This window comes from Berghia stephanieae, chromosome 5, assembly GCF_034508935.2.
Source record: "Berghia stephanieae isolate SIO BIC M18660-M18661 chromosome 5, UCSD_Bste_1.3, whole genome shotgun sequence".
Classification (NCBI taxonomy): domain Eukaryota; kingdom Metazoa; phylum Mollusca; class Gastropoda; order Nudibranchia; family Aeolidiidae; genus Berghia; species Berghia stephanieae.
Window position 1 is genome coordinate 5,676,872 of NC_088364.1, and position 16,218 is coordinate 5,693,089.

The window sequence follows — 16,218 nt, forward strand, 5'->3', positions numbered from 1 at the left end:
GCTTTCTTGATTCTAGCGATGATGTCTTCATCAATTCCACCCGACTGACTGATCTTGCTGCCAAGATATGTAAATTCCCTGACAAGAAAAAGTAAGAAAAAGGGGAACTGGGAATAAATAGGGATCAGATGTATATTCCAAGAGCATACAATCAATGTACTTAGTCTGAGATCACCTATAAGTCTCATCCGGACACAAGCACAAGATCCAACAAAGAGGAATACACTCAAATGCTTACATTTCATTATACATTAAAAATAACAAATATAATAATACATAACAGAGATGATTTACAAGGAAAAAAAATATCATCTCCCAAAACAATAACTATGCATTTGACTGTTTCCCTCCCAGCCAAGGACTCCGGCCAGGGTCAGGACAAAACCAAGTAATCTCATACCAAGGCAAAGATAGAAAGCAAATTGGAAAACAGCTATAAGGGGATAGAAGACAAGGTAAGTACCTCCCTGCCCTCTGTGGAGGCCGGGAACCCCAACCAGGGACAGCTTTTATAGCAGGTCTGACAAACGTAGAGAATCTGGTGCTACACTGCAAGGTGTACAAACGAAATTGAGTTGACGGTCTCTTGTTGAGTTTAGTGATAGGTGTTATCAATAAATGCTAGTAGTAATGTGGATTCTCTCTCTCTCTCTCTCTCTCTCTCTCTCTCTCTCTCTCTCTCTCTCTCTCTCTCTCTTCTCTCTCTCTCTCTCTCTCTCGCGCGCGCGCAAAGGGGCCACGATTGAGTGTTGTCGATGTTTTTTTAAATTCTGAACAGCGCCCCCTACCCTGTCCACCTGACATTGATTGGGTAGCTGGTTCTATTAGATCTGGTGGAAAGTACTTTGCCATAGACTAACCAAAGTAAATGATAACAAGAAATTGCTATTTTCCGTTCCACGCTATAGAAATCGGGATAAACTCGGGCTCGTTGGCCCAAACGGCCTCCGTGGCCTGAAATCCCTCCAAATGGCAACTTTGGGCGTGTATATCGTGTGCCGTTTATTTGGTCAAAAATCTTATTCCGTTTTTTAAATTTTTCCAATTTTTGATCAAGGACGGTAACTCTCACGAGATTAAACTTCCTTTTCCGCTGGCCGAAATTACTAATGGCTAGCTAAATATATATCCACAGTTGAAATCTGTTTTAATCACCGGAGAGACATAAAGCAAATTCAAAATGTCTCAAGAGCAAATGACTTTGCGAGGTACCCTAACAGGACACTCTGGATGGGTTACCCAAATTGCCACTAATCCTCAATTTCCAGACACTATCTTGTCGGCATCCAGAGGTAAGTTTTGGTTTGTTTACATCTTTACATGACTGAAATTACTTCGCACAGGACGCTTCAACATAACTTACTAATAAATATATAAGTATACGCAAGTATAAAAATGCATAAAGCCTATAATAGGTGGGTAGTATAATTGTCACCAGTATGAGAGGCCGAAAATGCGTGTGATCAGTGATTACTGGTCGCACTGAAGACTGGGACTTCACACTGCACACGCACACACTTATTTTTATCACAATTCGACCAATTGATTGCCAAATGTGTTGTAGAATTTTATGTTTTCAAATTAGCATAGTAATTAAGAGCCTCTGTCACCTCGAGGCTTAAAGTTTATCCTGATTGAGATTGCCTTGATATCCGTTCTGACCTAAACCTAAACTCCCAATCCCAACAATCAATCAGAGTAAGTAGGCACTTTGATAAAATTTTCAAACTCAAAATATCTTGATTTGACTCAGTCAGGGGGATGGGACTTGAAAAAACATAAAATTTGATATCTTATTTGTTTCTCTACGACCTACGGTTCCAGGGTTATTTATATTTTTTCTATTGAAATTTTTTGTCAATTTTACAGAGAGAATCTGTGATCTCACTGCTGCCTCAAAACCAGCATCTCGTAGGGATCGGGGAATTTTGAGTTTTACAGTCAACATGGCCCACTTATTGTTTTCAGTAATTTTGTTTCAATTAAAAAATAATTGGCAAGTATTAGGTCGACTCTGAATAACTGTCTACGGTTATTCAGAGTCGGGGAGTCCACTCTGAATAACTGTAGACAGTTGACTCTGAATAACTGTCTACAGTTATTCAGAGTCGGGGAGTCGACTCTGAATAACTGTAGACAGTTATGAGTGATGAACTTCCAGTTACCAACCACACGGTTTTTCTGTTTGTTTTTTTTTCTTCTCTCCCACCTCTGTTTAACCCTACAGGAAAAAATCGTTTTACTTTTTCGTATTTTCTTGTCTCTTCTGTCATGGCAGTTTTTTGCATCGGTGATTTGCTTTGCGGCCGCAAAATTTGCAATTTTTTGCAAATTGTCGAGATTTTGCAAAAAAAAAAAAGAAATATTAAAAAAAATATAGTGGGGACCAGTGATGATAATCTTCCGCGGATTTCTGGGATTTTAGGATTTGTTCATAAATGTTCCGTTGTTTTTTGTCATGTCAAACATTTTCTGCTCAGTGATAGTTCAGGGGGGAAAAAAACCCAATAATATGCCTTCTATCATTTTTTGACACCTCTGCTCAGTTGCATGAATTCTGGTGACACTCCGTTATTTATGTAGGCACTTTGATAACTCCAGTCCAGTGGCCGCCGATAGGCTCACTGTAAGGTGAAACTCGTTTTTTGGAACATTATTTTTGACCCTTTACTGTGTTGGTCACCATGGCGTTATTTGTGAACCTATGTGACTAATTTTGGTATCATTATAAAGGGCACAAAACAAACTTTCTAACGGTGTATTTCATTCTCAATTCCTGATTGTATTTCTCAGAAAACTTATTTAATAAAAATTTATAAATTTTTGAATTATAAGAACTTTTTAAATTATGGATACATTTTAATTATACTTCATACATCGATAGACAATTAATTGAAGAATATCTCTGCCAAATTTCATAAAAATTGATACACTCGCTCATTATTTTATTTTTCCCGCGACCAACCCCACTTTTTAGGACAAAAACCTCATATTTTTTTCCATTTTCGTTTATCCTTAATTTTTTCCATACTATGAAAATGATTTATATGAAAAAAAAGCTTATTTTCTGACCGTTAAAATGATATCTAACACTTGCCATTTATTTTTTAATTGAAACAAAATTACTGAAAACAATAAGTGGGCCATGTTGACTGCAAGACTCAAAATTTCCCAATCGCCGCGAGATGCTAGTTTTGAGGCAGCAGTGAGATCACACATTCTCTCTGTAAAGTTGACAAAAAAATTCAGTAGAAAAATATAAATAACTCTGGAACCGTAGGTCGTAGAGAAACAAATAAGGTGTCAAATTTTATGTTTTTTCAAGTCCCATCCCCCTGACTGAGTCAAATCAAGATATTTTGAGTTTGAAAATTTTATCAAAGTGCCTAATTTATGACGTTAGTCTAGACACGCTGGCGCCAAATGTCAAAGGCAGCACAAGACACATGGTGGCCATGAATGAGAAGATGATCGAAAGGGAAGGGGATGGAGCAAATTGGTGTAAATATTTGTGTACTTTTTAGCTGTAACAGATAATACATTCATTTGACGATTTTATAAGGTTTATAAGCGTGTCTTTTTTTTTTTTTTCTTCCTTAAGTTTTGTTTTGTTTTTGTTTGATTGTTCTGAATTTGTTAATAGAATTCATTACAACTTGTGTCTAATTAAGGTCAGGATAAACCCCCTGAACTAGCCAAAAAAAAAAAATCTGAGGTAATTTTTTTTTTTGCCCAATATAAAACTTCAACCTTTTCTGCATCTTTTCATGTGAAAAACATCGTAACAAATTTATTATAAATATTTTATTTTAATTTTTATGAATTGTATGTGTTTGTTTGTTGTCCATGGTTACTAGAGCTTGGTTTATTGAAAAATTCATTTCTCAGCTTCTAATTTGCCGATTTTCACACTTTTTTCACCAAAAAACTGCAAATTTTTCTGGCTACATTCCGATCTTTCAAAGCCAATGAGAGAAAAAAAAGATATATAAGAAGAAATTTCATTAGTCTAAATCTCAAAGATTCTCTATTGAAGAGAAAAATATCAGCCAATCAGAACGCTGCTTTCATTTCATCCAACCCACCACTTTCACTTCTGCTCAGAATGAAAACAAAGCGAGTTACTTTCATTTTCTATTCTTTTCTGTGAATCACACATGTTTTGAATCATTCTATTATTATTCTGTGCTATTTTACTTGATTATTCTCATTCATATATTATTATGGAAGGAAAGAAATCCAAAGCAAATAAATATCGACCCAAGAAGAGAAAATTTCATGGCAATAGGTACACGAAAGCAAAGGCGAGTGGGAGTAGAAGTGGTTGTGATGATGACGATGATGTTGAGACAGTTGAGAATCGTCGGAGGGCAGTTGAAGATGATAAAGTTGAGACTGTAGACAAAAGAATGATAGAAGTAGAAGAAGTTGATGAAAGTAAATCAGCATCATTCATGAAACTTACTGAATGTTTAGATGAAGAGAGTGAGGAGAGAGGAGGTCAAGTAGGTGATGATAATAGTGATTATGAGGGGTACAGATTGTTTAGAAAGAAGCTTATTGTGTCATGCATCCAGAGGTTAGCCTGTCCTGTGTGTTTATATAAAGCTGAGGTAGGAGAGACATTTGTTGTTGTTGAAAAGTTGACTGGCATAAGCAGTGAGATGACGGTGAGTTGTGCGTTTTGTAAAGAACAGGTGACAGACTTGGGACAAACTGAAAATGTTAATCTGAGGTTTCAGGCAGCTATGTATGGTGTTGGGTGTCATGATAAAAAGGGCAGGCAGTTTTTTAGGTGCAATGGACATGCCACCACCCGTGTCAGTGACAAGATCTTGCATTTTTAGAGAGAAGATAAGGGCTGCGTCAGCATCGGTGGCGAAGGAGAGTATGAAGAGAGCGGCAGAGGAGTTGAGAGCAGCGGAGGGAGATGAGGTGACAGTGTCTTGTGATGGTTCATGGCAGCGGAGAGGGTTCTCAAGTAAGAATGGCATAGCGACTTGTTTGTCAGTGAGTAAGAAGGTACCGGCAAAGGTGATTGATACGGAAGTGATGACGAATCATTGTGATTCTTGTGGAAAATTGGAGGCATGGAAAACTGGCGAGGAGTTGGAGAAGTTGAAAGAACGGCATGAGGTGGATTGTAAAAAAAACTACACTGGAGCAGCAGGCGGTATGGAACCAGCAGGAATGGTAAAAATATTTAGGCGGTCGGAGGAAAGGTACAATCTTAAGTATAAAGGTTACCTTGGAGATGGTGACTCCAAAAGTTACAAGAATGTAGCCCAAGCTGACCCGTCTATCTATGAGGATGTTGGCATTGAGAAATTGGAGTGTTGTGGACATGTGCAGAAAAGAATGGGAAAGAGATTATTGGACAAGATCAGCCAGTGTAAGGGTAAAGTTTATGCAGTTGATGGCAAGAATGTGAAGGGTATAGGTGGTGCTGGAAAATTAACAAAGAGTGCGGTGAAGAGGATACAGGGTCATTACGGAGGTGCAATTAGGAAGAATGTTTGGGACTTGGAGAAGATGAAGGCAATATGGGCTATATGGCATCATCGCAATGGAGAGCATGCTAAATGTGGTGAGTTTGATTGGTGTAATGGATCGGATAAGAATAGGTTGCCCAGTTTTGTGATGGAGGAGATCAAAAGTGTTTTTGAGGATTTGTCAGGTGGAGAGTTGTTGACCAAGTGCTTGCACGGCGGAACACAGAATGCTAATGTAAGCTACCATCACTTAGTTTGGGATTGATGTCCAAAATCAATATTTGTTGGCAGGGATAGGTTAGAAATTGCTGTTAGTGATGCAACTATTGTATTCAATGAAGGTGAGATGGGAAGGATTGATGTTTTTCGGAAGTTAGGACTAGATGTAGGTGAATTTCAAAAAAGCGCGTTTCGACATATGGATTTACGTAGGATCAAGTCTGCGGAAAAGGATAGTAAAACCACATCAAAGAAGAAAAGGGCAGAGAAAACCATTGCCAAAGCAAGAGAAACAAATGAAGATAAGTCTTATGAGGGAGGAGCCTACTAATTTCACTTAGGTGGGTGGTTTTCATCTTGTCACAGTCATTCGTTATTGCTTTTTCATCGTTTTCTCTGAATGTCATTTTCACCGGTTTGCTCCACAGCTAAATCATGATTTCTCAAAAAGTTATAAAGATATCTCTATGAAATTTGGCATACATATAGCTGGCCTCATTTTACATCATTTCTTCTAAGATAAACATCATCAATTTATTAATGAAGGATTTATGATTTTTTAAAAATATTTTATTTCTTATATTTTCTGTCCGAAAACATATTTGGAGTGAAATTGCCTTAAAAACAAAAGTAATTACTTTATATTAATTATTTTAGTACACAGTGTTACTTTTATGATTTACTTTATATGTACAAAATTTCATTGACTTATCTTTAAATCTCTTTGAGAAATCTTGATTTCAAAATATGTCATTTTTCGGCTCATAGGACCCCCAAAATGACATTTTTGGGTCCCTGGTGCCAAAAAACCCATTAATTTTGGGTAAAGGGCTATTTTTTTCTGTATAACTAACCATACTCCATCATTATATGCCTTTTAAAACAATATTTAACCATTATTTCTGTTTGGGGGTTTATCCTGACCTTAAAAACAATTTAAAAAAAAAAAAATCAATTCATTAATTCTCTCTCTCTCTCTCTCTCTCTCTCTCTCTCTCTCTCTCTCTCTCTCTCTCTCTCTCCTCTTCTCTCTCTCTCTCTCTCTCTCTCTCTCTCTCTCTCTCAGCCACCCTTCTATCTTCATATTATGTTTATAGATATCATTTGGTAATAGAGAGATAATAAGTTAGGCTGATCGATTTAAGAAATGGTTGTTTATAAGCTAATTTAAATTTGCTTTGTTGATGGAATATGTTTTGCAATTGATTAAAGATTCTTATTTTTAGCGACTGAAGTTGAAAAATCGCCAAGTTTTAAGAATTTGGCACTAAAATTGCCAAAGTCACAAAATAACCGTAGTAAACTGGTATCAAATTGAAAGAAACTCATCTCGCAAGAACTCAACTCAATAATTCGATAGGCTACTCGGCTCTAAATATCTGTACACATGGTTATCCAGCGTCGACTCTGAATAACCATCTACAGTTATCCAGAGTCGACTCTGAATAACTGCCTACAGTTATCCAGAGTCGACTCTGAATAACCACTTCGATCATTTTAATGGTCAGAAAATAAGCTTTATTTTCATATAAATCATTTTTATGGATGGAAAGTATGGAAAAAATTAAGGATAAATGAAAAGGGGGAAAAATATGAGGTTTTTGTCCTAAAAAGTGGGGTTGATGGCGGAAAAAATAAAATAATGAGCGAGTGTATCAATTTTGATGAAATTTGGCAGAGATATTCTTCAATTAATTGTCTATCGATGTATGAAGTATAATTAAAATGTATCCATAATTTAAAAAGTTCTTATAATTCAAAAATTTATAAATTTTTATTACATAAGCTTTCTGAGAAATACAATCAGGAATTAAGAATTAAATACACCGTTAGAAAGCTTGTTTTGTGCCCTTTATAATGATACCAAAGTTAGTCACATAGGTTCACAAATAACGCCATGGTGACCAAAACAGTAAAGGGTCAAAAATAAAGTTCCAAAAAACGAGTTTCACCTTACAGTGAGCCTATCGGCGGCCACTGGACTGGAGTTATCAAAGTGCCTAGAGTAAGAGTCAAGACTGAGACTGAGATAGACACTTTGATAAAATTTTCAAACTCAAAATATCTTGATTTGACTCAGTCAGGGGGATGGGACTTGAAAAAACAAAAAAATTGAAACCTTATTTGTTTCTCTACGACCTACGGTTCCAGAGTTATTTATATTTTTCTATTGAAATTTTTTGTCAATTTTACAGAGAGAATCTGTGATCTCACTGCTGCCTCAAAACCAGCATCTCGCGGCGATCGGGAAATTTTGAGTTTTACAGTCAACATGACCCACTTGTTTTCAGTAATTTTGTTTCAATTAAAAAAATAAATGGCAAGTGTTAGGTATCATTTTAATGGTCAGAAAATAAGCTTTATTTTCATATAAATCATTTTTATGGATGGAAAGTATGGAAAAAATTAAGGATCAATGAAAAGGGGAAAAAAATATGAGGTTTTTGTCCTAAAAAGTGGGGTTGATGGCGGAAAAAATAAAATAATGAGCGAGTGTATCAATTTTGATGAAATTTGGCAGAGATATTCTTCAATTAATTGTCTATCGATGTATGAAGTATAATTAAAATGTATCCATAATTTAAAACGTTCTTATAATTCAAAAATTTATAAATTTTTATTACATAAGCTTTCTGAGAAATACAATCAGGAATTAAGAATGAAATACACCGTTAGAAAGCTTGTTTTGTGCCCTTTATAATGATACCAAAGTTAGTCACATAGGTTCACAAATAACGCCATGGTGACCAAAACAGTAAAGGGTCAAAAATAAAGTTCCAAAAAACGAGTTTCACCTTACAGTGAGCCTATCGGCGGCCACTGGACTGGAGTTATCAAAGTGCCTAACTGAGAGACAACACTTCTGAATCTGAATTGAAATTGAATAGCTGAGCTGAGGCTGATGAATAGTCAACTTCAACTCTAGTCGCACCTTCATTTGTACTTCTTTAGTTTTATTAAGATTCGTTTGATATTTTTTGAAATGTAAAAATTTATCTTTTTTTTAGGGAGGCCTTCCGAAAATTTCCTACATTCCAGTATTCTTGTTCCCAGTAGGAGTTTGGGAGGGGTAAAACTTTTTTTCTAAAATTTCCCCACTCCCAAACCCCTCTAGTAGAACATAAAAAAAAACAAGAATAGGCTACTGGGGATGTAGGAATTTCGGAAGGCCTCACCTTTTTTTTTAAACGAGTCTAATCCTAGGTACTTTGACTTTGGTAAAAAATTCAAATTGGATTGGGTGAGCTCAATGAAACCTATATCATTATGAAATGCTTTTCAACACGATTCTAATGACACCAACATTGTGAAAATCAGATTAGCAGAAGAAAAGTTATGTTAGTTTAAAGGCTGAAAAATGGTCTTCTATTTGACTTAGTTATTTACTGATGTGCTTTGTAACCTGGAACGGTTGCATTTCCGGTAGTAACCACCATTTGGATTTCAAAACTGGCCTAAAATGGCCGCTAAGATTCGAGTAATGATGCGGTACAGCTTTGCCCTGAATTTAATTTTATAAAAAAGTTAAGACATTGAGTAAACGTGCCATCATGAAATTTTGATTTACCATTTCTATTTTTTTAATTATCCAAAGCTAAATTATACCCTATTTTATCCATAATCCAAAGATATACTAAATTGTCAATGATTTTAAAATAACCTACACCAAACGATAGAGTAAATATTCCTGAAGAAAATAAGACATAAATCATAAGTCATTAAAATCCATCCATAAACAAATCTATGAAACTTTTTCTGAGACCCATCACTCCAAAAAAATCGGGTCACAGCCACTAGGCCATTTATCGGCTCCCTGCTGGAGGGCCAAATGGACGTTTACCAAAGTACCTACTAATAAACGTGCATGATAGTAGGTTAGAAGTAGTAGGTACTTGGCTTAAAAAATTCAAATTGGGTTGACCGAAACCTATATTTAAATCATAAGGTGCTTTTCAACACGATTCTAATGATACCAAAATTTTGAAAAACAGATAAGCAGAAAAGTTATTTCAGTTTACAGGCTGAAAAATGATCTTCTGTTTGCCTTATTTACGGAATTTGTGACCTAAAACTGTTACATTTCCGGTAGTAACCACCATGTCGATGATTTACCAACTGGCAGTCTGAGGCAAAAAGAGGAAATGAGAGAGAGAGAAAAAATGAAAGAAAGAAATTCTGAGAAATAAAGAAAATGATAGAGAGTGTGATAGAGAGAGCGAAAATGAGAGTAAGTATTGACGTCACCCCGTGGCAGTTAATAGAGGATTCACGATTTACCAACTGGCATGGTCTGTGGCAAAAAGCGGGAATGAGTGAGAGAGAAAGAAGAAAATGGAAGAAAGGAGGAAAAGAGAAGAGCATTAATATTAATAACAATTGAGTGTATGTGAGAGAGAAGAGAAAATGACAGACAGACAATGAAAAAGAAGAGAAATGAGATTATTGATTAATTTTAATATTGATATCACTCCGTAGCAATTCATCACTTTGTGACACTAACATTACTCCATGGCAGTTAAAAGTACACATGCGTAGTTGGTGAACTGACACGGTCCTGGTCCTTGGCAATTGACGCTACCATTTAATTTTATTTAAAAGTTAAAATGTTAAATCACATGCTCTCACTGAAATTTTGATTTACAAATTTCTTATTTTTTAATTATCCAACGCTAAATTATACCCTATTTTATCCATGATCAAAAGATAAACTAAATTGGCCTTGATTTAAACATAAACAACACCAAACGATAGAGTAATTCCTCCTGAAGAAAAAAAAAAGACATAAATCATTCAAATCCATCTATATTAACAAAAAATCTATGGAACTTTTCTGAGACCTATCACTCAAAAGTTTAAAAAAATCGGGTCACAGCCACAAAGCCATCTATCAGCTCACTGCTGGAGGGCCAAATGGACGTTTACCAAAGACCAGTACTATAGAGTTAGTCATTGAGAAACAAATAAGGTATCAAATTTTGTTGTTTCCAGTCCCATCCACCTGACTCAGTCTGGGTCAAATTAAGATGTTTTGAGTTAGAAAGTTTGATCAAAGTGCCTATAATTACATTCACACATCATTCACTGTGCTACTGTTGGCTCTTCCTGTTGTCCAACACACATATGATGGGAGGCCATCCGACATTTACTATCATTGTCAATGTATGTTGTCAGACACACTTTACTATATTTCTTTGTAACAGTTTTTTACATCACCCTTTTTGTATCTTATAATTGTTTGTCTGTCTGAACATTGTCGGAGACGGGGGGGGGGGGGGGGGAATTTTGACTTTTATAATTATAGGAAGCGAATAATTAATTCAGAACCAAAAGAAGATTTTTAGGGTCAGGCTCCTTTAAGAAACATTTATATTATTATCAGCTGCCCTCTCAATTTATTATGGTTGAGATGTCTTAGTGATAACGGAGGGTGGTTAAAGTATTGTACTGTAGTCTAGAAGGTCCCGAATTCGAGCCCTGTTTTTTTCCTTGTGAGAGAGTATTAACCCCCAATTTACTCACTTCAGACATGGCTGATTCCTGTTGATGTTAGACGTTTGATGAATTACTTTCATGGAATGCCTTGGTGATGGCATCTTATGATGTCGTGTGAAAGGGCAAAATTTACATTTTTAATGTCTGTTGATGTAACTGTTTTTTTTTGTTTGTTTGTTTGTTTTTTTTTAATCCCTGACAATTTTGGAAAAGATTGTTTCTCTTTGAATTAGTTTAACAATTCCTCATAGTGACATTTGAAAACAAATATTTTTCTCTTTTCAGACAAATCCCTCATTCTGTGGAAACTGACCCGAGATGAGACCAACTATGGTGTTCCCCTGAAATCGCTGCGTCGCCATAACCACATCATCAGTGATGTTGTGTTGTCATCTGATGGACAGTTTGCTCTGTCGTCATCTTGGGACAAGACTGTCAGACTCTGGGATTTGGTTGCGTAAGTTGTAATATTAAAAAATATAGATGAAAGATGGATTGGTCCATACTTTCTTATAGCACAAATCAGATAAAATAAAACATTATTTTTGGCTAGAATTCTTTTACCTTCCAATCATATTCTTTCTAGTTTTGATAATACCTAGCTGTAGATGCATTGGGTCTTTCACTTTCTAAGTTTTGGTGATTATTAGGTATCATCAGTGGCTTTTTTATTTGTTAAATCTGTAGTTATGATTACCCATGGTGGGTGGGAGGTCACGTCTTCTATCCCCTTATCTGTTGTCCAAGTTGCTTTGTCTTGGAATGGGATTACTTGGTTTTGTCCTTGCCTCGGCTGGAGTCCTCGACTCTGAGGGAAGCAGTCAATTGTCTAGTTATAGTATTGGGAAATATTTTTTTCCTTGTAAATCATCTCTGTTATTTATTGTTATGTATGTTGTTTTTAATGTATAATGTACACATTTGAGTGTTCCTCTCAGTGGGGTCCTGTGCTTGTGTCTGGATGAGACCTTTAGGTGATCTCATACTAAGTTCAATGACAGTATGCTCTTGGACTCTACGTCTGTTCCCTATTTGTACTATTCCCCTTTGTCATGCTTTTTCTTGGCTGCCTTAGTTATAAATCTATAATATTTTTACTATCCCATTTTCTCCCTTTTTACTGGCACTGAAAATACCTAAATGTGTCGCAATCGCTGTAAAATCCTTTAAAACAACAAACAAAATAGTTATGGTTAAGATTGATGTAAAAGCAAACTCGACTCAGACTGTTCTCTGTTTCCCAGCAATACAGGACTTTAATTTTGAATCTTTACTTTATATAATTTTATGTGCACACACATTTTCATTTTCCCTTTATTTTTTTTTCAGTGGTAAGCAAACTCGTACCTTCAGTGGCCATGAGAAAGACGTCTTGGGCGTTGCCTTCTCCGCTGATAACCGTCAGATTGTTTCTGCTTCTCGTGACAGGACCATCAAGCTATGGAACACATTGGGACAGTGCAAGTACACTGTACAGGTCAGTACGGGAAGATGACCTCATTTTTGCATGAGTGGGAATTTTTCGCTGAAATAAATCAAGTGTTGTTTCAAGCGCCATAAAATCCTTAACAAACAACGAAAACAAACAGTCAATTGAACTGGCTGGTATCTGTTGTCTCTGTGGAAAAAAAAGATATAATAGCGTTCACTTACATGTCATTATTACTTCAAGGTTGCAGATTTTGAGTATATTTATGGAATTCAGTAAGTTAAAAATCCTTTGTATATTTTCCCCATCACTGAGCATGCGGAAGTCAAAAGCTCAACCTTATAGAAGTTGAGCAGATTAGATCAGTAAGCACCAGTATACAAGTATTAAAGAAAGCTCTTGACCTGTTGTTCTTAAAATATGCCATTTTTTGAGAAGGAAATACACGTCTTTTTTTTACTGAAGTCCAGTGTTCAGATAGGGGCGGTTGGTGCATTTGTGTAAAAGTTTGCTAAATATTGCTCCCTGTTATTGACTTGGGCAGATTTAGTGGATATTGCACCATGTTTTCTGTTTCTTCTTCCTGCCTTTCATTTTTGACTTTAAAAAAAAAATTCATGTTTTTGATTTTGGAGAAAATGGATGTTTGGAAAAGATATCTTCATTTATAAATTTTGTGCATGCATTCTTTTTGAAAGTTAAGCTTTTCTCAGTTGTTCAGTTAGAAGAGGAAGAGTCTTCTTACGATACTCCCTCTTTATCCTCGGGTAATTAATGGTGATAGTGACCAAAAATGAATGCTTTTGCTAAAAGTTTGTGTGCACAAAGTAATCTCAATTTAGTTCATACATCATTGTCATGTCAATGACAAATAAGTTTTATGAAATCTTTGTTGAGAGTTTGTTCAAATTTTATATTTCAGGAGGATACCCACAAAGATTGGGTATCATGTGTGAGATTCTCCCCCAATGCCGCCAACCCAATCATTGTGTCATGTGGATGGGACAAGACTGTCAAGGTGAGTATCTTAAGTCTGACATGTACAAATATGTTTGATCTATATGCAAGGTTTTATTTTTTTTCTTCATCCAAATTCAGATATATATATATATTTTTTTTTTTCCCGCCCCCTAGAATTTATATGAAAATAGCTGTTAGTTAAAAATAAAATAAAGACAGATCTAATATTGATTTGGAAAGAAGAAACAAAACTTTATATTAGAATATACTCTTCACTTTAATTGATAAAATAGATAATTTGGTCATTTCTTCTGTATTATTTTAGTGGATAATAAATTGTGCAAAAAAAACAAACATAGTTATGGCCATGATGACGACCATTGATCGCTTTAACTGTTATTAAAATTCATTGTTTTTTTTTTGGTTTCTTTTTCTTTTTTAATTTAGCTTGTAACAGCTACATGTGCATTTTAAAATGGCTCTGAACTTCCTTCTTTTTATTTCTCGAAGTTGAATATTTCTAAAGACCTTTCCGATTTAATGGCTTATACTGCTGGCAAAAAAAAAAAAATTTTTTTTTAAAGTGTCCATCCTACTCAGGTGAAGGCAATGAGATTTGTGTGGGGGGGGGGGGGGGCATCTTGCCTATGACAGTTACATCATAATTTTGGTCTCTGTTTAAAAAAATAAATAAAAATAAAATTCCCTTTATTCATCTCATCTGGGAGAAATTTGTCTCTCGGGTCTATTCCAAGGGAAGACTGGAATAACCCAGATGTCCTCCGCAATGCAGTGCCACAAATTGAGCTAAGGCGAGGTGGCTTGCTCAGGCCACACAGCGCAGTGGCGGGCGATCGAACTTGGTACTTATTTTTATTTTTATTTATTAATTAATCATTTTGTTTTTCTTTTCTATTTCTACCTGACAGGTATGGAACCTGACCAACTGCAAATTGAAGACTAACCACTATGGCCACACCCAATTCTTGAACTGTGTCACAGTGTCACCAGACGGTTCTCTGTGTGCTTCGGGTGGAAAGGTCAGTTCTATTATCTAGTGTTTCTTCTTCTCCTCCGCTCTCTCTCCTCTCTCTTCTCTCTCTCTCTCTCTCTCTCTCTCTCTCTTCTCTCTCTCCTCTCTCTCTCTCTCTCTCTCTCTCTCTCTCTCTCTCTCTCTCTCTCTCTCTCTCCTCTCTCTCTCTCTCTCTCTCTCTCTCTCTCTCTCTCTCTCTCTCACACACACACACAAACATTGATATTCGTTGATGAATTTGTTTCTCATAATGCATGGAACTTTGATAATTCTTACATATTGAGCATATCTATCTCAATCTCTTGCTTCTCTCTTGTAGGTTGGTGAAAGTGATCTTACTGTATTGCTAACTCCTCTTGGGACTTGCGATCTCATTTTGCTTCAGGCTTCCAATCATTTTTCTTTCTTTCCCTCTAATATGATTTTAATATAGCTGATTATATGGGTTTTACATTTTTATTATGATTATTTTTCTCTTTCTTTCATCAGGACACCCTTGCCATGCTTTGGGACTTGAGTGAGGGCAAACACTTGTACACGCTGAATGGTGGGGACTGCATCAACGCCATGTGCTTCTCTCCCAACCGCTACTGGCTCTGTGCTGCCACCGGCCCAAGCATCAAGATTTGGGTAAGAGTTTACAATTTCTCAAGATCACGAAAGCTACCTTTTGTTTGTAAACAAATTATATCCTCGTTTTCTTTTCCTTTTAATTTGGAAATTTGCTAAGCTGATGATCGTCCATGGGTTTTTTGATTATAGTGTTTTTTTTTTGTTTTTTTTTTTCCTTTCTTTTTAAAAAAAGAATTACTTTGTTAACAGGAGACTAAATATTGTTACAAACATTTGGATTTTAAATGAAAAATCTGTATAATTTTTAGGATGTTAATTTTAATTTTATGTACATGGTCAGAATTTCCTGCTGATTGGGTTTGATAAGACGCCTCCGATGTCATTGCAGACCTGCCTGCTACGAAAAATTCATAGAATTACGAAATTCAGCTCCAATTTCAAAACTTGATGAGCATCTCTGTCATTAAAAGATTATTTCTAATGAAAGTTGATGCCAGAGTGCACAGTATTAAGGATTTTGAAGAGTTATATCTAATTATTTTGAGGGTAAATTGTTAAATCTGTAAATTTAATTACAGGGATACAATTTCTGTCTCCTAAAAACTACGAATTTTTTACTTTTCAAGTAGGCAGGTCTGTTATTGTCTTTGCCTTATGACAGAGAATCCGATTTTTTCGATTTTAAAATTTATTTTATAGGTGACATTTCAAAATGTTGACACATCGATGTTTTCATTCTTGCCAATCAAAATGTTTATGATCATTTTTTTGTTTTGTTTTTCTTCCCCAGGATCTGGAGGGTAAGGTGATTGTAGATGAGTTGAAGCCTGATGTGATGACGATGACTGGTCGTGAACCACCCCAGTGTCTGTCCATGGCCTGGTCCGCTGATGGACAGACCCTGTTCACCGGATACAGTGACAACTTGATTCGGGTCTGGCAAGTCTCCATGGCCGCCAGATAAATTTAATATTGCTCTTAAAAAAAATAAAGGATTAGTGGATTGTTCCCATAAATTA

The 16,218-nt window shown here is 35.8% G+C and overlaps 1 protein-coding gene across 1 annotated transcript; it reads left to right on the forward strand.

The window, feature by feature from the left end:
• The first annotated feature begins 1,043 nt into the window (after positions 1 to 1,043).
• Positions 1,044 to 16,218, forward strand: LOC144972288 (small ribosomal subunit protein RACK1-like). The gene is made up of 7 exons (XM_078913376.1): positions 1,044 to 1,292; positions 11,490 to 11,661; positions 12,534 to 12,681; positions 13,556 to 13,651; positions 14,523 to 14,633; positions 15,116 to 15,256; positions 15,990 to 16,218. Exons 1-7 carry the CDS (start codon positions 1,181 to 1,183, stop codon positions 16,161 to 16,163), a joined length of 954 nt encoding a protein of 317 aa, XP_078769502.1. The 5' UTR covers positions 1,044 to 1,180; the 3' UTR covers positions 16,164 to 16,218.

Bases quoted from the DNA above. Each gene is read 5' to 3' on its own strand.
- LOC144972288 (XM_078913376.1), top strand. From the start codon at position 1,181: ATGTCTCAAGAGCAAATGACTTTGCGAGGTACCCTAACAGGACACTCT. The intron at 1,293-11,489 runs GTAAGTTTTGGT...TTCTCTTTTCAG, and splicing joins TATCTTGTCGGCATCCAGAG to ACAAATCCCTCATTCTGTGG. The intron at 15,257-15,989 runs GTAAGAGTTTAC...TTTCTTCCCCAG, and splicing joins GCCCAAGCATCAAGATTTGG to GATCTGGAGGGTAAGGTGAT.